Source organism: Amborella trichopoda, chromosome 7 (assembly GCF_054954075.1).
Source record: "Amborella trichopoda isolate Santa Cruz 75 chromosome 7, AtrichopodaSantaCruz75HAP2 v2.0, whole genome shotgun sequence".
NCBI lineage: Eukaryota > Viridiplantae > Streptophyta > Magnoliopsida > Amborellales > Amborellaceae > Amborella > Amborella trichopoda.
This window is the reverse complement of record NC_142342.1, coordinates 35719569-35744841: the sequence shown is the minus strand read 5'-3', so window position 1 is coordinate 35744841 and position 25273 is coordinate 35719569. Positions and strand designations below refer to the sequence as shown.

The following is a 25273-nucleotide window of genomic DNA, read 5'->3' as shown; positions in this document are numbered from 1 at the left end:
TAGTCTCTATTGAAAGTTTCATTTTTTTTCTCTATAGTAAACTAAGTTTTTCGGTTAGACTCTAGAAAAAATGTAGATTCTCGGTATCTAAAAGCTGATAAATTCTTGGATGAATTTAAGGCAACATGATGTCTTAAATTTTATTTCTAAATAGGTTGGAGCTTTAGCGGTAGTACCTACGAGCTCTATGATGAAGTCTTTGACTCCATTCTCACCAAAAGAGTAGATGCCTAAATCCCCCTTCCCCCAAAAAAAATGAAAAAAGAAGAAAAAAAAACTAAAAAAAAATAGGGGGTCCTATTATACCCATAAAAGGAAAAAGAAAGAAAAAGCTAAAGGGTTCCTATTATACCCATAAAAGCAACCATCATGCACAATTGGGAGAAGAGAAAGGAGACCTTTATTTTGTTTCTTTCCAAAATGGACGGTCTAGATGTTTAGAACTACTTATCCAACCCTTTCTAATTTTTTTTGGTTTTCTATCCTTGTCTTTGGGTAGGTAAGCTTGAAGGATGAACTGGGGAGATGAATAGGGCCCTAACCTGGTCCATGTAAATCGGGCTTCATGACAATGAACCAAAGGTCACATTTGTGAAATAAATACGTGTCCTACCACTTGATCAAAGGCCAAATGAGAATAACGTGGTTTTCATAGAAAATATATATCACTAGTCATTGATAACACCCCATGAGCATTGTATAGTAAGCTCAAGAGGCATGGATCTATGAACATTAAAGGGCAGTTCCTTTCCATCATGAATTTAATGAAAAGTGTTAAGTACATTTTTTTTACTTTTTTTTTTTCATGGAGCCCACAATCACTTTTGGTCTTTGGATATGAAATTGGGCTAAAAAAAGTATTTGAATTTTGTAATTCACTGCAATTAGTTGGAAAAAAGCTTTGATGATGATGACTATGATGAGTTGCAATTCACGTGTGCTATGTAAGAGTGATTGTGACCATATACCAAAGGCAACGCTTGTATAGTTAAACAATGCCAATCATTAGAAGGCAATTGAACATGGCCTAGTGCTTTGGTGGTAGTATTACCAAGCCCCATGATGAGGTATTTGACTCCATTCTCACCAAATGGTAGGGCCCCAAATCCCTATTGACTTGCCACTTTTTTTGAGAATGGGGTTAAGGTCGTGGTAGTAGCATTACTTGTGCCCCAGTTAAGATCTAGATTTCCATTCTCACCTAACGTATTAAAACACCATTGACGATTTCAAAAACAGGTAGAGGACTCAACATCCGCACTGAATCACCCAAAAAAGAGAGTTAGTAAGTACTCAAGTCTTCTTAAATAATGGCAATACTCTTGTAATCTCTGTGGTTTAAGGAGATCCATATTGAAAAATTGTGATAGCTTGGATTTACAATCATTTGCTCCTTTGCACTTGAGTTCATGATTTAAAGAGTATAAAATATTTGGGTACAAAGCAGCATCTTGAGACTTGGCCGAGTAACTCTTATGGGTGAGGCGAGTTTTGGGCGAGTAGGTTGTTTGTACATCAAATTTTTTTTTTAGTTTAATTATATTAATACGTAAAATCTAAATCAAATGTGCTAAAATGTCATTTTGGTTAATACTAACACTTAAAAGTTCAACCTTGTCGGGGTTTGAATCCCATAATACAACACTTTGTCTTTATGTTAATTTTTGAAACTTTGGGCGAGTAGGTTGTACATCATTTTTTTTTAGTTTAATTATATTAATATCTAAAATCTAAATCAAATGTGCTAGAATGTCTTTTTGGTTAGTACGAACACTTAAAGTTCAACCTTATTAGGGCCTGAGTACTTTGAGTCGATTTTCTACACGATGGTATAAAAGCCTGGAATTTGAATAATGGGCAAGTTTGTAAATGGGTGTCTCAAGGTAGAGTGTTGTTTTTATTACCTTACAAGGAGATTATAGATCCAATTACCAAACAGAAAAGCAAGAGATTGGGTGGTAAGCTATTGACAGTTAGGTTGCTTGACATGTTCTTCATTTAAAAGTCCTAAAATCATGGTATGTTGTTGACAGTTTTCCGTTGGTTTACAATCATGTGGTATACATATATGTGTAGTGATCGATTGGTGAAAAATCAACAAGGGTTTATAATATTCAGAACTACTATGCACTCATATTAATATAAACAAGTAATATAAACTACACAATATCAAAGCAAGAGCATAAAATGAAAAATCTAGCAAAATACATCACAGAGCACCACAATTTAATATGGTTTGGTCACAAATTGGGACCTACATCTACGGGAAAATGACACGAGATTTTATTTACTGATTTGAGAAGATTACAAAGTGAAATTGAGCTCAAAACATGAATTTTCAGCAGCCATTTCTCACTCTTAACATGGCCCAAAAACAAGACACCAAGAACATACAAAAATGGGTTTTTTTTTACACTTTATCTCATTAAAACAAGGCACAATGAAAACCCACAATGGGCTCATGCTTTTACTCGCTTTCTCTCTCTAAAACATAGCATAGAACATCCCTCAAAAGAAAATCCAATTGCAACCCAATCTCCCAATCTTTTTTCTCTCTAAACAAAAGGGTTTTAATCTCTTTAAAAGAGTAAAATTTGGATTAGATGCAATCCAATGACCCAAAATAAAAGAGATAAAAATTAAATAAAACACCCACATATGTGATTTGTCTTCACACATGTAATACATATTTCACAAATAAATTTGAATTTATACCACATTCGCTAAAACCAAGAAATCTTTATCCCTCTTCACCACACTAAGATCATAAAACTTTTCTCTACTAGAGCAACTCCTCATTAAAACAGAACTTTAGTTCTGGCTAGCTTGAACAATGGATTAACATAAAATTTCGGCAACTCTTAGCAATAAAACCTAAGGAATAGAGTGCTTTTGGCATCTTTTTATTCGAAATTTCAAACATCCAAATGGTAACTAATGATAGAGTTATAATCAATCTCTAAGAACTTACTATATGCATTAGCAATATCTTTGAATACTCTCCAGGCTATAGGGTTTTTGGGAACCCTTAGCTTACGGAACCCGGATTCCAAATACCAAGATCCCACCCAAGATCTTGTACATGATTGGTTAAATGCGAAGTGGATTAATACAATTATAAATCGAGTGTAAGAAATAAAGCAAGCATAAAAATCACACCACAACAACACACAATTTATGTGGTTTACCCATTGGGCTACATCCACTGCTTCGGCAAGTCGAAATCCATTATCATAATGAAGATTACAGTTTTGGGTTACAAGAGATAATACCTATATCTAAACATCTGTAAAAGACCATCATCGATCTTCCTTCTAAACTCGCTCTCGTGACTGAGCAACACCATCGATCAATATCTTCTTTGCCACCGCGATACCGCTATCGAAAAGATAACCTCTAGAGCAACTAAGAGATTTTATTTCTCTAGAAGTGGAAGCCTTACCAATAAAAAACTAATGAAAATACCACCTCTTTCTCGGAAGCCATGTCTCTCTCTCTTGGAGACCAATTTTCATCTTTGGAGATCCGTTCCCATAATCCCCAAAGGGGTGACCCTTAAAATGATGATTATTATGTTTTATTTATCCATTTTTACAGTGATTACCTTGAGCTTCTTTCTTGCTCTTCAAGAAACCCATTATCTTTTTACCATACTACCTTTTGTCTTTTAATGAAATATAGTTATAGTAATTTTGACTATCCCTAAACCTAACAATATGATAATTCAAGAAAGGTATAAGAAAAAAAGATATATTATGCAATCCTAATATCCTTGTGGTATTTGAAGAGTCAAAGCAATGGGCTCTTGTTCTGGAGCCTCAACCTTAGCCTTTTTTATAGGCCTTTGTCAATCTGATGGGTGAATCATGCTGTATGGTTAAGGCAGCACGACGCAAATGGAGGTGCTAAAAAAGCTTTAGCCAATTGCTATGGCACTTCAAGGAGGCAATAGTAATATTGACAAGGTGGAGAAAATCATTTCATAAGAGAATGTCAAAGATATAATGAAGCCATGAGAGTAACACCTAAGGAACCTTGGAAGAACTGTTTTTCAGAGGTGGAATGTAGGGATAAAGGGTAGAGTAGATGGTAAATCAATTCGAATTGTTCAGGTGAAAGAGTCATCACCAAGCGTGGATGTCATCCTCTTTTGAATGTTTGTAGAATGGGAGATGATCGAAGGATCAAGATAACCTTCCTACTAGTTAGGCTCATGCTGAAAGAAAGACTAATGTGATCTTGTTAGGGAATATATTTTGTTTATTTTTTTTCTTTTCACCTTTTTTATTTTCTTTGGCAAAGATCACTTACAAGTAGTCTTATTACAATTACTCTTACTTCAAAGAAAATAAAACTAACAAATTCAATATCTTAAAAAAATTGATGTCATTAAACCAATTTTTTTTTTGACAAAAAAAAATATCCACAATTCTTTTGTTTGGGTACAAAGATAATATAATCAAATATGACAAGAAACAAAAAGAGAATGTTGGAGATTACCTCAATCGGGCTTAGTACACCTCACACCGAGTCTCCTCCTTCCGATGACGCTCAGGATCTATGATCGGTTTTTTGATTCTCCTACATATGACACAACCCTCTCAATGACATATGGATCTCGATCTAAAACCAACTACCTAAAGCTTTAATGTCTTAGTCTTGCTCAAGCCCCTTTGGCTTGATCTTTTGAAAGATGAGAGATACATCAAAGAGAGAGGGAGAGATCTACTAGTAGGGATCCTCCCCTTTGCTACCCAAAAATCAAACCACCACAAGCTAACCTTAGCTTGGGTGTGCCATCTAGAAACTACGAGAGAAAGATGACTTGAGCGTGCCCCCTTAGAAAACCTTGGGAGAGATAGATGATAAAACTTGGGATGTGCCTCAAAATTGAGGAGTGTCATTTTGAGGTGTGCCGCCCCTTTGGTAATCTAGAGAGAGAACTAGATTTGAGTAGGGAGAGAAAGAGAATTCTTAGAGAGAGAGGAGAGAATACGTACATAAGTTTATGAAGGGGGAGACCTCCTTTTATAGATTTTCTATACCTTAAGGTTTGCCTCATAGGGTTAAATATTGACCGTCGATCTAAGCAGACTTATGGGGTGAGAGATTTAAGCATCCATCTCTTTGATTCACCATCAAGATTCAAAGAGATGAACTAAAGTCTTATCCTCCATTTCCTATATCTATTCTCATCAAATCTTTAAATAAAAAAATTATATATCTTATTTTCTATTTTAGTATATCAAATCTTTATTTATTGGATCAAGCAATCTTGATTCAAATATTTATTAAATATTTCAAATATTCAACATTATCATATAAGTTGGCTATCCCCAAAAGATAAGCCAACAAAAAGGATAAACATCCACCTAATCCACATGTTTTTAAATTTTGGACCCTATATTTTATAGAGGTCCCATATATTTTTAGAAAATATTTTATTTCATATTTATCATTTTTAAATCTTATATTTTATTTAAAACATTGAAAAAATAATTTCTCTTAATTTATAAATCCAATTGACAAAAATAAAATATCATAAGATTTACGAAAAATCAAATAACCATTCTAAATATCATATATCATAAAATTAATTAAAACTAATTAATTTTGATGGGAATCAGATCCGTTAGATCTAGGAATTATCAATACATGGGAGCACTCCACCTTCAACTACGAATCACGATTCGCCTAGCTTTCTCAAATTGACCCAGCAGTTTCCATGACCCACAGTCCATTGCAGGGGCTCATGATTGGATCACCAAAGTCAGCCAATAAACTAGGGGACGCAATCCCAGTTTATGGATTCAAGTTCTCCCTTAGAGACAAAAAATCATGGTCCTCCAGACCATGATGCAACTATGATTATATGGTGCATAGGGGTAATCTCTCGTACATATACACGTTTTACCTTCATTGGCGAATATTCAAACGGTTATCTGTGTACACGCCGTGTGATGATATAACAATGAGGTTTTAGCCTTGTCTTTAAAGGCTATTCATCATACGCAACGGCCACACAGTCCCTCGGCCCTCATCTGGGCATTACTTCGACCTCATCAAGGGCTAACCCACTAAACCCTTTTCGGTAGATCCCTATTCCCAAGTACCTTGGGGTTTTCCAAACTCGGCTAGCCTAGCACATAGAGCCTAGTTCGAGTATCGGCAAATCGTATTTTCCTAGTATGGTCTACAAGAAAACCACACTCCCACTAAGTTTATGCTCATACAAGCTCTCATAAAGCTTTTAAAAGCTACATAAACCCAACACAGGCATCATGAACAGTTGCAGGAAATCAAACTCCTAAATCCAGATCTTCCAAGTGTTGTAAAATATAGATTCTTCTTCTAGAGGATTGTGAGTAATTTGGGATCTTTTCACTGTTAAATGATCAAATTTTGTTCTCATGGAAAAATCTCTATTTGCTGCTTAATTTCGAATAGCTGCCCTCGAAAGTGTATGGGTCGAACAATCCCTTTAATGGAAGTTTGTTCATTCAAGAATGATCAAATATGGTGAATGATGTGTGTATAACTTGGTGCGCCATGACGAATTTTAATACCATGCAATGGCTAGATGATTTAAGTAGTAAGATTCTTTCCACACCAATATGCTAGATTTTAATGATTTTATTATGAGAACTGATTAATATTCCTTTTTGTAGAAGCTAAGTTTAGTTGACAAATAAGTGTGCTCAATTCCCTATTTTTCTTAAACGTAGAAGGTTCTTGCTATCTAACAATGAAAAATGTCTTTCAACTGTGTTTCTTTCAAGGCCTTGCCTAAATTCTTTGGAACCCAGCCCTAGGTTTGATACTAATATATTGCACAATAAAGAAATAAACGATATTATTAATTGTTAAACATGCATGGTCTCTCGGGGCCCATTCCTAGACCTGTACCTTCCCAGGCCCACTCCTAGACCTGCACCTTCCTGGGCACGCTCTTAAACCTGCACCTTTCCGGGCCCGCACCTAGATCTGTACCCCTAGACTTGCACCTTTCCAGACCTGCACCTTCCCAGGCCCACTCTTAGACCTGCACATTCCCATGCCCACTCTTAAACCAGCACTTTCTCGGGCCTGCTCCTAGACCTGCACCTCCCCGGGCTCGTTCTTAAACCTGCACCTTCCCGAGCCCACTCTTAGACCTGCACATTCCCATGCCCACTCTTAGACCCGCACTTTCTCGGGCCCGCTCCTAGACCTGCACCTCCCCAAGCCCGCTCCTAGACCTACACCTCCCCTGACCCGCTCCTAGACTTGCCCCTTCTTGGACCCGCACCTAAAAGTGAGCGTAACTCCCTCTCTCTCTCTCTCTCTTGTCTCACCCCCATTCTTTTCATTCTAACTCTCCTTTTTGTTTTAATTCATGCCACTCTCATAATTCATTCCATAACTAGTTTTAAATCCCCATCTTTCCATGTGGTCGTGCACCATGTTAACATCCTCCTCGTGTTCTTATTTCTTTCGTGTTTTGTCTCATCCACCTATCTTATCTCTCATCATCACCTCATAACTACCTTACTATTACCTCATTTCCCTCATTTTTATAAACCCACTTCATGGGAGCTTTGCATCTCACCATGTGCACCAACCATCATGCCACATCATGCTCCTCATGATTTGTCTTAAAATGCACACCATCCCATGACACCTCATATACTCTCTTGTTTTGTCTCATTCATTTCACCTCAATTTTCACCATCGCCACAACTATTTCATGCATATATAGCTCATTCCGCACCATCTCTCCATCCCATCCTACTATTTTGTCCTATACTCATGAGATCCCGCATCATCAACCTTGTCTCATAACCCACCCTCATGAAACCTTCACTACTCATGCTTCCATAAATTTTACATCCACGTTGATTTTATACTATGCCAATCCATTTCACAATATTGTATTGGGCACAAATCGATTGTCTTTTCCCTCTCTCTTTTCTCGTTTAACTCTCTCTCGCTCCACTGTACTTAGGCTGTGGGTAATCTATCTGCCCCGAATACTTCACTCTCTCGTCCCGGTCATCCATCTCTATCCCTCTTTTTCCTGCTCTCTTTTACCCCTCTAACCTTTAGACTAGAGGAGATCTCAAAAGGTATACCCTGAAGGTCATTTTTAGTGTGTGGATTCGAGTGCTATGCAGTGAAGTGAGGGAACCAAATTCAAACTGTGTTGCAAGGACAGCCGGAGGGTTTTCGAAATGATCTAAGATGGCGAGTCGCTCGGACGTATCTCCTGAACCCAAAACGACATGGTAGGTGCTCGAGCGCTTCTTTGTTGATTAAAATATATCTCTTTATTGGTTCCTATCTATACTACAAGCACACACACGCATATAGGTGTGGGCCCCACAGTTGTTTGAGAGAGGATTCCTCCGACCGGATCACCCATATTCAGGCCTACTTGGGACAATGAGAAATCAAGCTTGACCAGTGCCTCCTGTAGATTGAGAGACTGGTTTCTTATAAAGAAGCAGTTCCCATGTAGATTTTAGGTGGCTGCCCTTTTAGTGAGAGAAAGTCTCGGTTACTCTCGAGGTTCTCCTCCTAGACAGTGGTTTAGCTGTGGATTGAAGATGGTCTCTTCCTGGATAGTGTTTTATTTAGGGAATAGAGATGAGAGATCGACAAGTCTTGTCAATCAGGAGAGCGAGTCTAAAAGATTTTACTCAACTGGATTTTGTCAAGGGTTATAGAGGTAACTCTGTCCCAAAATCTGTAATATAATTTTAATTGGTATCGGATCCTTAGGGTTATTTAAGATCCTTGTTAGGCATAAGGTTTGTGGCAGATCGTAGATCTTTAAAGATGGCTGGAGGAAGTTCAACCAGATTTGAAATTCTAAAATTTGATGGTTTAGATTTCTCAACTTGGAAATTAAAGATGCATATGGTGTTGGTAAAAGATGGTGTGTGTGTTTCATAATTTATTTCTCGTACTATGGCTCGTGCTCTCCTATTTTATTTATAGCTGGATGAGTACATGGTCTTGGTGGGAACCAACTTTTGGGATTCCTGTTTCCGCATCTGAGAGGGTTCCTAAATCATAACAAGTGGTGTTAGAGAAAATGGTTTAGTACAAGGCTAGTATTCATATATTTAGTTGTAGAAAAGCACATGGCAAATTATGTGAGTGTTTTATTTGCAGTAGAGAAATATGATGGCAAACACTATTTTTCAGCAAGAATGATGGAGATATTTATTTGGCAATAAATGAAAAATTCATAAAGTTATCCAATTGATGTTGGCACGGTGAGCAAGTGATTTTGATATCAATGTGGAAATTGTTGGATATGATGATATCCAAAATCACCCATATAAAGAAATCCCATATTATGTGGGATTGTGATTGGTATTGATAAGTTTTCCCTAAAAGAAATAGAAATCTAAAAATAATAGGACTCTGTGATATATCCCTTAGTTCTTGAGATATATGTAACACATATAGGAAGTTTCTTATTTGGTGTGGACTCGCCCTAACCTTATATATATGAGATGAAAGTATAAAGAATTTGTGTGCCCTATTTGGGTCACCAAATGGAAAATGTGGCTTCCTCTAGAGAGAGTCAGGGCCTCGTCAGCATCGGCAAGGCCTCCCCTTAGAGAGAAGAGTGCTTTCTATGGAAAGAAATGCCTCGATGTACCTCTTATAGATTGAGAGGCTAATTTTTTATAGAGAAACAGTTTCTATGCAGATTTTAGGTGGTTTCCCTTTTAGTGAGAAACAGTCTTAGTTGCTCTCAGGGTTCTCCTCTTGGCCAGTCGTTTAGCTGTAGATTGGAGATGGTCTTTTTTTGGATAGTAGTTTAACTGTGAAATAAAGATGAGAGATTGACAAATCTTGTTGATCTAGAGAGCGGGTCTAAAAGGATTTACTCGACTGAGTTTGTTGAGGGTTATAGAAGTAACTCTATGTCCCAAAATCTATAATGTAACTTAAATTAGTATTAGAGCTTTAGGGTTGTTTAAGATCCTTGTTGGGCATAAGGTTTGTGGTAGATGGCAGATCTTTGAAAATGGCTGGAGGAAGTTCAATCAGATATGAAATTCTAAAATTTAATGTTTTAGATTTCTCTACCTGGAAATTAAAGATGCATACGGTGTTGGTGAAAGATGGTGTGTGTGTGTTTGATGCTTTATGTTTTGTACTATGGTTCGTGCTCTCTTCTATTTTGTTTCTAGCTAGATAAAGACACTATCTTGGTGGGATCCAACTTTTGGGAGTCATGTTTCTGCATCTAAGAGGGTTCCTAAATCATAACAGTAGAGGCATTAGATTTGGCGTTGGCTCTCATCTTTTCACTTTTCTATCCTGATGATTTATGGCATCTTAAAAAGGGTTCTCTCAGTCATCTATAGGGTTGAGATAGGGGGATCTCCTATCTCCCTTTTTAGTTACTATCACTACTGGAATTTTAATATTACTTTGAAATGCTTTGAAATAGTTGGTCTTTCATTTGGATTGCCTATTTCAAATCAGGGGATGGCAATCTTGCATTTATGATGATACCCTTATTTTTAGTGATGCTTGTGAACATAAAATTCAAGATTTGAGTTATGTTTCAAGGTAATTTCAAGTCTTAAAATGAATTTGGAGAAAAAAGTCGGTGGGTATAACTTGCTTCAAAGAGGTGGTTTGCAATTTAGCTGGCATTTTGCATTATGGTCTTGATAACTTTGCAATGAGATACTTGTGTCTTCCATTAACTGAATCACAAATTACCCGAACTATCTAGATCCAGTGATTCAAAGATTTTCAATCAAATCAGTTTTGTGAAAGGCCAAATATTTATATGTTTACTGGAAGATTCACTTTGTTAAAGTCCACCTTGGCTTTATGTCATCGTTGCAACCTTAAACAATCCAATTAAGGCGCACCTTCAAATTTTATCATAACATATAATTTTGATGTAAAATATTTTTAAGATTATCTCAAAATCGATTTTTATATCTAATTATAAAATTTTAAATTCCAGAAATAGTTAAAATCAAGTATATCTATAAACATATGAAAACCTTGAAAATAGACGGCCTAAATAATGTGTTGTAAGATGCATTATTTATGGGACTCAGAATCCTTTTTTTTTTTTTGATCATAATCATACATCATCTTGATGTCGAGATGATCAATTAAATGGTTTTTCAACATTAGAACAACCTTTGAGGTGCATCTATAGTTCCAAATTTTAAGGTTGCAACCTTATATAAACTTTTTCCTATGTCATCATTTAGAAGGAAAACGTTTATATAACGATGCAACCTTATCATGTAGAACTATGGATGCCCCTCAAAAATCCATCAGAAAAGGTAATTTTAATGTTGAAAAACCTTTTGATTGATCATCTCGACATCGAGATGTGTGACTATGAAAAATAAAAAGAATTTAAATCTAAGAAATAATGCATTTTACAACATATTATTTACACGATCCATTTTCAAGATTTTCATATGTTTATAGATCTACTTGATTTTAACCATTTTTTAAATTTAAAATTTTATAATTAGATATAAAAATAGATTTCGGGATAATCCTAAGAACATTTTACATCAAAATTATATACCATATTAAAATTTGAAGGTGCATCTTACGTCTACACCTATGGATGCATCCGTATGCCAACTGCACCCCATTTAGAATGCTAAGTAATGTTGTGAAAAAAATTAGAAGAAATGACGAAGAATTTATCTTTTTCTTTTTCTTTTTTCGCCGGGGTCTCATAATATCATTTGATGTAGTGGGACAAAGTGTGCACACCGCTTTTATGACTAAATGGTGATGGAGAAGCACTAAGCCCGGGAACAATTCTTGAAGGCTTTGTTTATATGTAAATATGGTATGAAAATTTTTACTTATAGGTTTTGGTTCTTCTATCTCGAGGACCCCACCTTTGTGGAAGGGTAGTTTTAGTTAAATATGTGATCTACAAAAACATTATAATGTAGATTTCCAGGGGAGATTCAGTGTCATAGATACCTAAAGCTTCAATTTGATGACATATATCTAAAGCCAAAAATAAATATGCAAAGTTGGGTGATTTAATTGATGGCTCAGGGTATAATATAGTCTAGTCTACCTTGCAGATACAATAGACTCTTCAATGCGATCATCATCAACTTGAATCAAATCTATGCCATGTTTGCAGAAATTTTATTTTAAAGCCGGGGGCTGCAATGAAGTTATTTGGGAAGTTGAAGCTAATGGTTATTCCTAGTTAAATCATGATCCAAATGGATGGTTGGGAAAACTTTAGTTTTAATTAATGTCACACCAAACATTATTTTTTATTTTTTATAATTTATTTTGACATGAAATTAGATATGTCTGCACTCCTTGTGGGGGCATTTCGGAAAAACATTTTGATACAATAAAATGAACTAAATACCTGTGTAACTTATAGGGGTATTTTGGTTAGTTATTTTTCATATTTTTCATATTTTTATTAGATGAACCCCTTTGAGAAGTAGATAAGAACAAAGTTTCATGTGAATGATTTATAAAATAAAATAAAATAAAACGGTAAAATAAATATGATATACACTTTGAGCTATCTAATCCACATTAGAGCTATCTAACCCAGATGATTATTTTTAAAATAAAAACTTTAGAATTTAAGTTTTCTAATACTTGAATCTCACTTTCAAAAATTATATTAAAAAATTAAATTAAATTTAAGTTTTTTAACACTTATATCTTGCCTAAAAAATTAGAGGATCTCTATTCAATCTCAATACATAATTTTTTTGGAGTGCATAGAGTGTGATGGGAGACTTTTTTTTTTTTTGGTTAAATGAGGATATTAGATGGGTTAAAGATGCTACAACCCCAAACTTTTCGGTCTTAAAATCATCTTAAAATGATTTTTACTGAGGGGGTAAACCGACAGTCACGAAATCTTTTGGTTTGACGAATCAGTCGCTATAAACTAAAGTATGCCACTTTTGGAGATGGTGACACTCACTTTTGAGAGAGTGTAGGGTGAAACTAATAAAGAACAAGCTCAATAATGAAGAAACAATAAGAGAAAAAGAATCATAACACAAAGCAAAAAATTTACATTTATGCAGCTTTAAGTGTGGGGGATTGCAAGGCCACTCAAATTGCAAACCGGACAAAGCCCTAGAACACCAAACAGCCAAGTTAGATATCAGCCGGTTAAACTGTTTAGAGCCGGTTCAAGATTGTGCTCAACTCATTAGTTGAACCGGACCGCAAAAGTACCACGCGTTTTCATTGCTTACGACGTGCAACCCATCCAAACGTGCAACATTTGGATACCAAATTCAACGTCACATTGTAAACACATAGCAGAATAGCATATTTACAAAGGTAAAGTTCAGCTTCTTACAAAGCTACCACATAGCAGAAAAACATAAACTTGTAAGGGTACTACTGATCTTCAGTCGTGTGAGTCGACTACATTCCACTAGTCACCCCAAAATCCACTTGTGTCAGTCGATTACATTCAACTGATCACCCCAAGGTCCACTTTAAAACCACGACAGAAAAACACTCGACTTCCTCTTGGTACTCCGCAATGTCCGTATGCGCGTACCTTGCCCGCTCCGGTTTTCACATCACTGTTCCCAACAATCCAATTCCCATTTCTCGGCTCTCACACTAAAATAAATCGATCGCTTACCCCTCTCTCTGACATTACAGTCTCCACTTTCCACTTTCTCACTCTTCCAAAGTTACAATTTTCGTCCTTCAGAATAATTCACAGTAATGGATTGATCACAGTAATGGATTGATGTTCAAAAAGTACAGCCTTCCTGTATAAAGACATGCAATTCCAGTTACAGTGAATGAGCCATTAATCTACTCCCTCTCTCTAGAACACTTACCCGCTCTAAAAATCAGAAGGCCCTTCATCATCGCTCTCATAGCTCCGTCTCCCAAACCTCCTAGTCAATGCTACAAACCCCGACCTCCTCCTATGGGTCGGAATCTGTGTACTCGAACCTGAACCAGAACCCAAGCTCGGACTAAATGGCAACACCCTCGAAAGGAAGCCCCAAATCGAGTTCCCAATTCCAGAAGCCCGACTCTCTCTCGTCCCACCCCCACTGCCTCTATTGGCCGCCCTGTGATACACAACCGGCAATTCCCTCACTCTCTCCTCTCCACCTCTCGAAACTGTAAATGTACCTACTGCATAACCACCATTTGGCAGCCTCCTTATGGTCAAGCCCACTGGAAAACTGTTCTCTTCGGTTTGAGAACTGGTTTCTCTCACCTCAAACTCTCCCTCTTGGGCCAGGAAGTTGCCCACAGTGGGCAATTCACTTCGACAAACAGGGCATGAATTCCTGATATTAAGCCATGGAACAATGCACTCAGAATGGTAGAGGTGTTTACAAGACATCTCTCTAGCTTGGCCGCCGAGCTCGAAGGCCTCTTTGCACACTGCACAATGGAGCTCTAGAGAGATGTGAGCTTCTGTTAGAGAGATAACTGGGAGGGCCTCAATGGCCGTCTTTGAGGCTGGGGTGTGGTCGAAGCGAGAGGCTCGAGGGGGCTCGATGCGGGTGAGTTGCTCGATCAATCGATCAAAACCAGACGCCATCAAGAACTCAGCCATGGTTGGAGGGAGGGGTCCAAGGCCCGAACCGGAGCCGTCATCAAAGAAGACTTCAAAAGTGGGAGGTGGGTTTGGAGGGGTAGATGGAGGAAGCCATGGACGAGGGGGAGGGGGAGATGGAGAAGGTGGGGCTTGAGGCCTGTTCATGAAAAGTTGCAGAGCATTGGATAAACGGTTTCTGGGTCTTCTTCTTGTTGTGGGGTTTCTCGGTGGGCGTGGATGAATTTCTTCGAAGAAGCCACCCCTACAAACGGGGCAAGATACAGTCTCTCTCGCCCATATTCGGAAGAGGCGATGGCATCGATAGCACCAGAAGGAGGAGCCCTGCGTTGACGCCATGAGAGAGAGACGAGAAAAAGCAGACATGAGAGAGAGAAGATCTTAGAGAGAGAAAGGATGGAAGGGGGCAAGGAATTGACAATCAGGAACCAGAAGATGGTTTTGTGGCAGAGAAGGCCAGGGACCAAAACCCATGTCGGAAATGGGGAGAGAAAGCTGACTGAGAAAGAAATTAGAGAGAGAAGAACCGTAAATAATAGAGAACTGAATAGATGAGAGAGAAAGGATTAACAGATATAAAGAAGAACAAGAAGAGAGAGATTCGAAAGAGTGAGAGAGAAAGATATCAGTGAGAGAGAGAGAAGAGAGAGATTTGAAGGATGGGAGAGAGAGAAGAGAGGGGGAATTGATGGAGGAGGATTTTGGGTTTGAGGGCCGACCCGAAAACAGTGAGATCCGGAAAAAGTAGATTGCGTGCGGATAACTCGGTGGCCGTTACAATGGAAAACGACACCGAATCCAACCGAACTTCATTGCCTAAAAACACCTCTAAATTTACATCAAATATCATCTACGTACCAAATATATCTGAACCCTTATGGGCCCTTTTCTTTAATAAATGACCATTATAGACTCAACTATAGGCTATCCAGTCTTTGTGGTCTGAGTTTGAGCAGGCTTGGATTGGTACAAGGCAACCCTATGAAATTCTAATGACGCTATTTATCTTTTGTTTACAAGCGACAAACATTTTTTGGCTGATAGATCATTTTAAAGAAATTTTTTTGAATCATGTCTTATATTTTAAGTTGTCCAATTTGATATTTGATGACTAGAATGAGTTGTGTCCTCGTTATTCCAAATATAGATGGTCTTATAGTATATAACTCCAGCTCTTTTACAAAGCAGTATAGAATAAGACCGAATATCCTTGGAATAAGATTTTCAAAATCCCTCTTAATTAAGATGCGAAATTTGGCCGTAAGAGTTGTGCCATTGATTATTTTCAAAGTTCATAGAAATATTTCAAACATTCTAACATGTCACTAACAGCTTTAGTTGACATCCTATGATTAAAAGTGATTGTGATTTTTTATATCAAAATTAAATGATCATATAACATTTGATTCCTCCTTTTACTTCTTTTACGATGCATATGGAGACCATAAGTTCCTAAATGAAAATGGTACTACTTAAATATTATTTCTTAAAATGAAAGGGCTCTATTCTAGTTCATGACTGGATTTTTTCTTATTCAATTTAGAATCTTGTGAAGCATAGGATTTAGAGAAACCAAAACAAGATAGAGCTTGACTTGGTTTTTGGGACCATAACGGTAAACTTGGTTTTAGAAACCTCTATAAAAGAGAGAAAATAAAAAATCTTATATACAAGAATGAGATTTATCTCTCGATAGTTGTTGTGAGAGGAGTTGCATAATGTGCCAATTAGGCGTTGGAACAACCCTTCAGTGTGTTGATCCACAATAACAATTCTGGTCCAGATCAAGTGATTCTGTGAAGTTAAAAAATAACATGAAAATAAAATTTAAAAAAGCGTTTGGTTCACTTGGTCCGAGTAGGCAACTCTTGATACAAATTGACAAATCGTTTTCTATGCTAAAACAATAAATCGTTTTCAAATCAAGCCGATTCTCAATTTCGTAAAGGAATCAGCCCTGATACCTACCCATTCAAAGCAATTCTCACTGGGGTAGATTGTGGAACCCTGAGTTACCTATCTGAATGGCACAAAAACAAAGATCTCCCACTCAATCAAGGCTTCGAGCCTTGAACTCTCTCTCTATATACAAGAAAGGTTCATCCTATCAAGGATGAAGGAGACAATATTCGAAAAGATCTAAACAGATTGGTCTGAGTTGGTATTAAAGCGTAGGGTACTTTGGTCAATATGCTCGGAGTTTCAGTACAACAGCGGTTGCCGCGTTCCTGAGTTGGCTGCTTGTTGGGGAGAAGAAGCCCTGCGTTTGTGACACGCTTTATGGTTTCTATAAGGTTGTAACCTTAAACAATTCAATTAAGGATACGCATTTTTTCTGTCAAATGTTTTTAGGATTATTGAAAATTTATTTTTATATTTACTCATAAAATTTTAAACTCCAAAAATAGTTAAACTCCAGTAAATCTATAAATATATGAGAATCTTGAAAATAGACGATTTAGATAATGTGTTGCAAGATGCACTATTTCTTGCACTAAAAATCTTATTATTTTTTCATATTGTTTTATCTCGATATCGAGATGATCAATTAGAAGGTTTTTCAACATTAAAACAACATTTTTTGATGGATTTTGGAGGTAGATCCATAATTCTACCTTTTAAGGTTGCAACCTTATATGCGTCGGGAAGACTTTTCCATATATATATATATATATATATATATATATATATATGAAAAAGATGAGATTAGCGTACTAGCTCATATAAACAAATAAGCCCAACGGCCCAGATTGAATCGAGGTCGATCTGACGATCACAGATATCCGATAGTGCTTGAATTTTAGTTTATTTTTCTACATATCCCAATCACTTGAAATTGTATGTGTGTTCTTCTCATTAAGGCACACCTAATAAAAATATATAAAAAGTTATTTGTGAAAAAAAAAAATCAAAATACCCCTCAAAACTTTTTAGGGGTATTTTGATCAATTTATTTCATATAAAATATTTTTTTGATATTTTTCGAAGATTCATTTATTTTTTATGAACACACACCTCAAATTTCAAGTGATTTGGATATGTAGGAAAAAAAAAACACTAAAATTCAAACATTACTTGACATCTGTGATTGTCAGATCGGCCCAGAATCAATCTGGGATGTTGGGATCATATGTTCATATGAACTAATGGGCTAATCTCATCTTTTCTCTTATATATATATATATATATATATATATATATATATATATATATATATATACCTTATAAACCATTTGAATCCAATCAATGGAGTCAAAACTCGTGAGTATTATGAAGCCATTCTTATGGAAACATGATCCATCTCTGTTGTCCATTACTACCAGCAAAATACCAGAGTAATTGCAAATTCAAAAATACAGATCAAGAAATTGCTTTCTTATGATGAGTTGGGTTGCAATCCTTCTCAAGGCAAAAAATTTCATAATCCTGATTTTTCATACAAATATTACAAGTATGCCGAGTACATAGAAGCATGGCATAAAATGTTTTATTACCAAAATCCAAACAACACTCATAGTTGGTATATTCAGTTTCGTCTACCTATTTTCGAAAAATTCTCAAACTGGTTTAAAAATTGGTTTTTAGTTTGGGGATCAACTACTGCAATTTTACGTCCTGCTTTCCAAAAAGTGTAGGAACAATTCACTATATTCAATAATAGTGATGATAATACAGACAATCACCTATACTTTGTTGCACTATACCAACTCCCATGGATTATAAAATTCGAATATTCCATCTCTGTCAATAATACAGCCGACCATACTTATATCCCACGCTTGAGAAAAACCATCTCAATAAAATGGTGGGACATCTTCAATATGGATCTCACAACCACAGTTCCCAAACGCATACCTCCACAAAAACCTATACATAACCCCAGTCCAAGTGGGTATAATATAGCCAATATTTATTTTAACTTCCCCACATATTTAAGAAATATGCTCCAAACAAACCCTCATGCTTCCAAAGAAACCTTGGAACAACAAATGAATGAAATCTTTGCAGAAGCAAGAAGAAAGCCGGTCTCATCATATGAGACCGTACAGTCATCACCAACTCACAACAATAGATACTTTCCCCTGGACGAAACAGACCCTGAAAAAGAAGATGATCCAGACGAATTCAGTCAAAGACCATGACTCATTGCTGCCACTGCTGCCACTCACTCATATCATTGTGTAAAGATACTCTCCTCCGACATACGACAAACCACGATTGTGCCAAGATGCTCTCCACCAATAAACGACAAACCAAGACTGTGACAAAAAGCTCTCCACCGACATAAAAAGATAAAAGAAGACTATTCAAGGATAGCACACTGTAGCACCGACATAAAAGACAAAGTTGCATACTATTCACAGATGCCTTTTTGTTCATACGTGCCGACAAAGACAAAAGGCTTTTTCACCTTTTCTTTTCCATTTTGTTTTCTTCCGCCGACAGCATCTTCTTTCTGTCACATCCCTTTTTCTTTATACGTCTTGTCATCCTTCCTTCGAGACGAAGGCACTTCTTTTCCCCTCTATATAAGAGCCTCACATTCTTCAAAGGAGGCAGGTCACTCAAGAGCTCTTCCCCGGACGCTCTCCTCTCCTCTCATCTCTTCTCTTCTTCTTCTATGCACTTCTCTCATCTTTTCTCTGCATCTCTCTCTCTCTCTCTCTCAGAAGAGACTCTTCTGTCTTCTATCTGCTCCATCTCCTGCAAGAGCTATCCTGACCTCATAGCTCATGAATACCAGGTCACATAATTCACCTTAATTTCCAGGTTCTATCTTTTCCTCCTTTTCCATATTCCTAGCATGTGTGATTGTAATCTTCGCTCTCTCCCTTCCTATTGCCCTCAACACTGGAAACTCTTTTCCAGTTATTGCAAATGTAAACAGTAAGTTTGTTTTACAGTTTACAGTTTATTATTTTACAGTTTGTTTGTTTTACAGTTTGTTACCTGTTTACAGTTTGTATAAATTCTCTAATTCGATGTATTTGTACAAAGTTTTATAAGAATATGATGTGATGTTATGCAATTCAAAATAGTGTTTAGTATCAAAATAGGTAATCTCAACCACACACAGTGGTTAGTTATAGATAAATCAATCGTACCTTTTATTTTCATAATTCTATTATGTCTAAACTTTTACAGAATTTTACAAGAAATATTAAAATATAACAGCTTAATATTCACATACTTATTGTAAACAATATGAACATGTTTTTACTGTAGATCCCGACGCGTTTTGGTATCAAAGCCAAACAGTAAAAACAGTGAACTGTAGAAACCTATTTAAATTTACATCTAAGAAAGTTGGTCCGAGAGTTAAGGCAAGAGACGAAAGGAAAAGTCTAGGCAAAGCACCTGCCAAGGCCAGGAAGAGCCGCTTAGGGGAACACGCTGGACCCTTGATCGTCCAGATTGTCATTATCTGCAATCTACAGATGGCAAATTTAATTAGGAATCTTATACTGCAACTCAATCTCAAACCTTAAGAGTTAAAAATAAAGAAGAGATCATCATCAATGATATTGAACATCATATCCATAATTGGAATATTCTTAAAGTACCAATAAAGATATTTATCAGAAAGGATCATTCAAATTCAAATTAGGTTATGCTATAAAAACAGTAGAAGAAAGTCTATCAGTAACTCAAAACCAAGAAGACTTTCAACTATTATCAAGAAAAATTATTGAAAAACATAAAGAAAATAATTATAAACACATTGGATGAATACAAATAGCCATTAAACCTTTAACCCGTCTAAGGTTAAACACTTCAGTGCTTGTATGCCTAAGATATACAAGACACAATAAGTTCTCAGATTCACTCCTAGGCATGGTGGAATCCAGCCTATGTAGTGGACCCATATATTTTAATTGCTTTCCAAATTTTTCTGTTTCATTAACAGACCCAAATATATTAGATATATTAACTATAAATTTGAAAACTCATGGATTTAATATGACACATGGTTCTCATAATTTAGCAATAGTATACATAATTTATTATAAAGTAATGAATACTCTATGTCCTAATATTATGCAAGTTGATAAGAAGGATCAAACTATATTATTCCAAACTAATATAGAAAAATCAAATACGATTATACCAAAAACCATTACTTGGTCCGATATTATTCTACCTCAATCATGGGCATTGCAAAATGCAAACCAGCCCAGGGAAGTACCTGTGAATAATATTCCAAACCAAATAATAGAACATCAGGATGGAAATATTAAAATAAAATTTCAACAGCCTATAGTACAGGATGACATAGATATTAATAAGAATAGAAATAAAAAAACATTAATACCTGCTAGATACCTGCTAGAAAATCTTGTCATACTACTCCCGATGTTATAATACTTCCTTCTCCATTAATACCTACAACATCTTCAGACTTCCAATTACAAGGAGTCAAAAAAACAGCTGATCATGTAGTCATTCCCACGTATATATCTGAACCTGACATAGCTGAATTTCAAATACTTACATTACAAATAGATGAAGATATAAACTATGATGATGCATACTTAGAAGAATGGGATGATACATACCTAGCAGAATATTTGGCTGATAAATTAGAAAGGAAAAAGAGAAAAATTGATCTTACTTATATCAAACAAGATTATCTTTCTCCAAAAAATCAGGGTATTAGGGAATGGTATCTTAAAACCTTCCAACCCAAGTTAATCGAATTATTCTATAAAAAATATAATAAACACTTGAAAAAAGAAAGAGAAACAAACGGATTTTTTATATGGTTACAAGAAATATATACTCAATATAAAATAAACATTCTTCAATTTAATACTCTTCACACCATAGAAGAAAAAACATACATCAGTACGGATGGTACTACTACTGCTAGTACACACCCTCCTGAAAAAAGTATAATACTAAAAGGAGTAATAACTCCTTTAAGCAAAGGAGAACCACCACAATCCTTATATGATATTATTGCAACACCATATAAAGTTCTACCAAAAGAAATAGGTAAAAAACAAGAACTAATACCTCATATAGTGGAACAAAACAATTATACCAATTTATATATGCAATCATTAGGAAAACAAGCAGAACGTATAGAAAGATTAGTTACTCCTCAAACTAAAGGAATAACTCCTTCTATTCCTAAAACGGTTTTGTTTAAACCTCCTCCAGAACTCAATAAAAATAAATTCCATATTGGAGAAAATAATAAAACACTAATGGACCAGTTAATATCTAAATTAGCTCAATTAGATATCAAAGGAATCCCTTCTCCTAAACTTCGTATTCCTACACCAATACCTAGTATTCCTGTACCTTTACCAACTATCCCAAAATCTTTAGATAGGGGAAATACAAAAATACCAGAACATGAAACAATGATGCTCCAGAAAAGGAACCAGTTATAGAAGATACTATACAAAACCAAGAATCTGATTTTATGGATACTTCACCTATTGATTTAAATAGAATAGCATATGGTAAAACATGGAAACCAATCACAGCTTTACCATACTATAAGAGGCCTACATCTATTGATGTACAACTTGAAGAAGATGCCATACAACAAGCTGTTTCCTATTCAGGAAGATCAATAGTCAAGTGGACCATAGATGGTTTATTTGAATTAAAAATATTAGATGTCATGAGACATATGACAATGTTTGCATCAGCAAACAAAATGGCAGGCAATCCAGATCAAGAGGTTGCCAAAGCCATAGTAAATGGATTCACTGGCTGGTTAAGCGGCTGATGGGATTTCTATGTTGATGATGTAACCAAAAACAGAATCCTCACCAATACAAGACAATGGACCGCCAGAAATGAACAAAATCAAGAAATCATTTATACTGAAAGTGATGCAGTAAACACCTTAATATATACTATTACATTACATTTTGTAGGAAGTACAGCTCTATTAGCAGCAAGATCTGAAGATCTGCTATCCAACCTTCGCTGTACTACATTATCCCATTATAAATGGTACAAGGATGTCTTTTTCTCAAGATTATTAATACGTGAAGATTGTCAGTTAGACCATTGGAAAGAAAAATTTATTGCTGGTCTACCATACTTATTTGCAGAAAAAGTCAAAGAGAGACTAAGAAAGAAACATAATGGAGTTATAGTATACTCTGCATAAACACTTGGCGAATTATCAGCAGAAATATGTGCTGAAGGATTAGCTTTATGTACTGATCTTAAACTCAAAAGACAACTTGATAAACAATAAATTACCAAGCGTAAAGAACTTGGTGATTTTTGTGAGCAATTTGGTTACCATTTAAATAGAAATAATAAACTTGAAAATTTTATATAAGAAAAAGAAAAAACACAAAAAAGAAAAATATAGATCCAATAAAGTACATAAAAAATATAAAAAGTTTAAACAAAAATTTATAAACAAGTTTTTTCCAAATACTACAAATAAAAAGAAATTACCAGTATGTTATAAATGTGGAAAAGTTGGCCATTACAAATACCAATGCAAGTTAAAAAAGAAAATAGAAGCATTACACCTAGATGAATCAATCAAATCAAAATGATATAACATAATCAATTATGATACCACGACCGCAGATTCTACTGAATCACATATAGGAAATATTCAAGATGACGACCTATTATGGACAGAGTCATCTGATTCTTTAGATTCTTCTACTGATACAAAATCATCTCATCAAAAGGAAGAATCCAATTCCACTTGTCCTATACCCACACATGATCTTCATATGCTTACCCAAGAAGATAATTTATTCTTAGATCTCATCGAAAAAATTACAGATCCAAAAAAAAAAAGATAAATATGTGGAAGAACAAATACAGAATCCTTTGATCCAACAAAAGATTCAGTCCTTTCAAAAACAAATAGAAATCTCTATCTGTAGTGAGCATCCCAATGCTTTTTGGGAAAGGAAAAAACATAGTATTAGTCTACCATATGAACCTGGATTTGATGAAAAATAAATCCCTACTAAAGCTAGACCAATACAAATGAATACCACTTTATTAGGCATGTGTAGAAAAGAAATTACTGTCCTTCAAACAAAAAAGTTAATAAGACCAAGCGCATCACCAAAGAGTTGTGCAGCTTTTTATGTCAATAAAAATGTTGAAAAGGAACGAGGAGTTCCAAGATTAGTCATTAATTATAAACCTCTAAATAAAGTGTTACAATGGATTAGATATCCTATTCCCAATAAAAAAGATTTACTAGATAGAGTAGCCAATGCTTGTATATTTTCCAAATTTGACATGAAATCAAGATATTGGCAAATATAAATTCAAGAAAAAGATAAATGTAAAACAACATTTAATGTACCTTTTGGACAATACGAATAGAATGTAATGCCATTTGGCCTAAAAAAAGCTCCATCAGAATTTCAGAAAATAATGAATGATGTATTCAATGCTTACTATCAATTCATGATAGTTTATATCGATGATGTCTTAATTTTTTCTGAATCCATAGATGAACAGATTAAACATACTAATACTTTTATTCATCATTCTGGATTAGTTATTTAATTTCTTGTTTTAAAGTACAAAGAAATTTTTCTTTATTTTGTAATTGACTTTTGACATTATTGATTTCTTTTAATTTTGGTTTATGAATAAAATCAAAGTGTATTGGTATATTTTGATAATTAGAAGATATTCCTGTTTGATCTATTGATAAGAGATATAGTAATGTAAGAAATGAGACTCCAAGAATAATAGCTTGGCTTAATCCTTTGACCATGATAAATGGTGTGTTGATACATTGTTGATTATTACAAACAGAAGCATTGGATAACTTATAATTAATAAAGAGTCTACTGCCATCTGCAGTATTTAGGATTTGAGTTGTTTTGTCTAAATAAACCTCTAAATAAAGTGTTAGAATGGATTAGATATCCTATTCCCAATTTGGAGAATTATCAGCAGAAATATGTGCTGAAGGATTAGCTTTATGTACTGATCTTAAACTCAAAAGACAGCTTGATAAACAACAAATTACTAAGCATAAAGAACTTGGTGATTTTTGTGAGCAATTTGGTTATCATTTAGATAGAAAAAATAAACCTGAAAAATTATATAAGAAAAAAAAAAATACAAAAAAAGAAAAATATAGATCCAATAAAGTACATAAAAAATATAAAATTTCTAAACAAAAATTTATAAATAAGTTTTGTCCAAATAATAAAAAGAAATTACCAGTATGTTATAAATGTGGAAAAATCGACCATTACAAATACCAATGCAAGTTAAAAAAGAAAATATAAGCATTACACCTAGATGAATCAATCAAATCAAAATTATATAATATAATCAATTATGATACCACGACCTCAGATTCTACTGAATCACATATAGGAAACATTCAAGATGACGACCTATTATAGACATAGTCATCTAATTCTTCAGATTCTTCTACTGATACAGAATCATCTCATCAAAGGGAAAAATCCAATTGCACTTGTCCTATACCCACACATAATCTTCATATGCTTACCCAAGAAGATAATTTAATCTTAGACCTCATTGAAAAAATTACAGATCCAGAAGAAAAAAGATCTGTGATCACCAAATTTATTACTTTAGCTAAAACAAAAGCAAAAACACCTCCTATTAGTAAAACACCTGATGAATATAATTTTGCCTCTAATCTTAAGGTGTTTACTGTATCACTTTCAGTATAAATGATTTCTT

General features: G+C 35.2%; 1 protein-coding gene across 32 annotated transcripts in view; it reads right to left on the bottom strand.

The window, feature by feature from the left end:
* Positions 1 to 13041: 13041 nt before the first annotated feature.
* Positions 13042 to 25273, bottom strand: part of LOC105420883 (E3 ubiquitin-protein ligase RDUF2-like) — a 56456-nt gene continuing 44224 nt past the window's right edge. For 15 of the 32 annotated variants that reach the window (XM_088871841.1, XM_088871835.1, XM_088871836.1 and 12 more), the window contains 3 exons: positions 20915 to 21064; positions 19949 to 20022; positions 13042 to 14914 (listed from right to left, as the gene is read on the bottom strand). In XM_088871841.1, the coding sequence (XP_088727967.1) occupies positions 13859 to 14737 (879 nt within the window). In that variant the 5' untranslated portion in view covers positions 14738 to 14914; positions 19949 to 20022; positions 20915 to 21064 and the 3' untranslated portion in view covers positions 13042 to 13858. Of the gene's footprint in view, positions 14915 to 16755; positions 16851 to 19674; positions 20023 to 20903; positions 21065 to 25273 lie in introns of those variants that run through there. The other 17 variants (XM_088871840.1, XM_088871829.1, XM_088871830.1 and 14 more) reach the window with 10 other exon arrangements.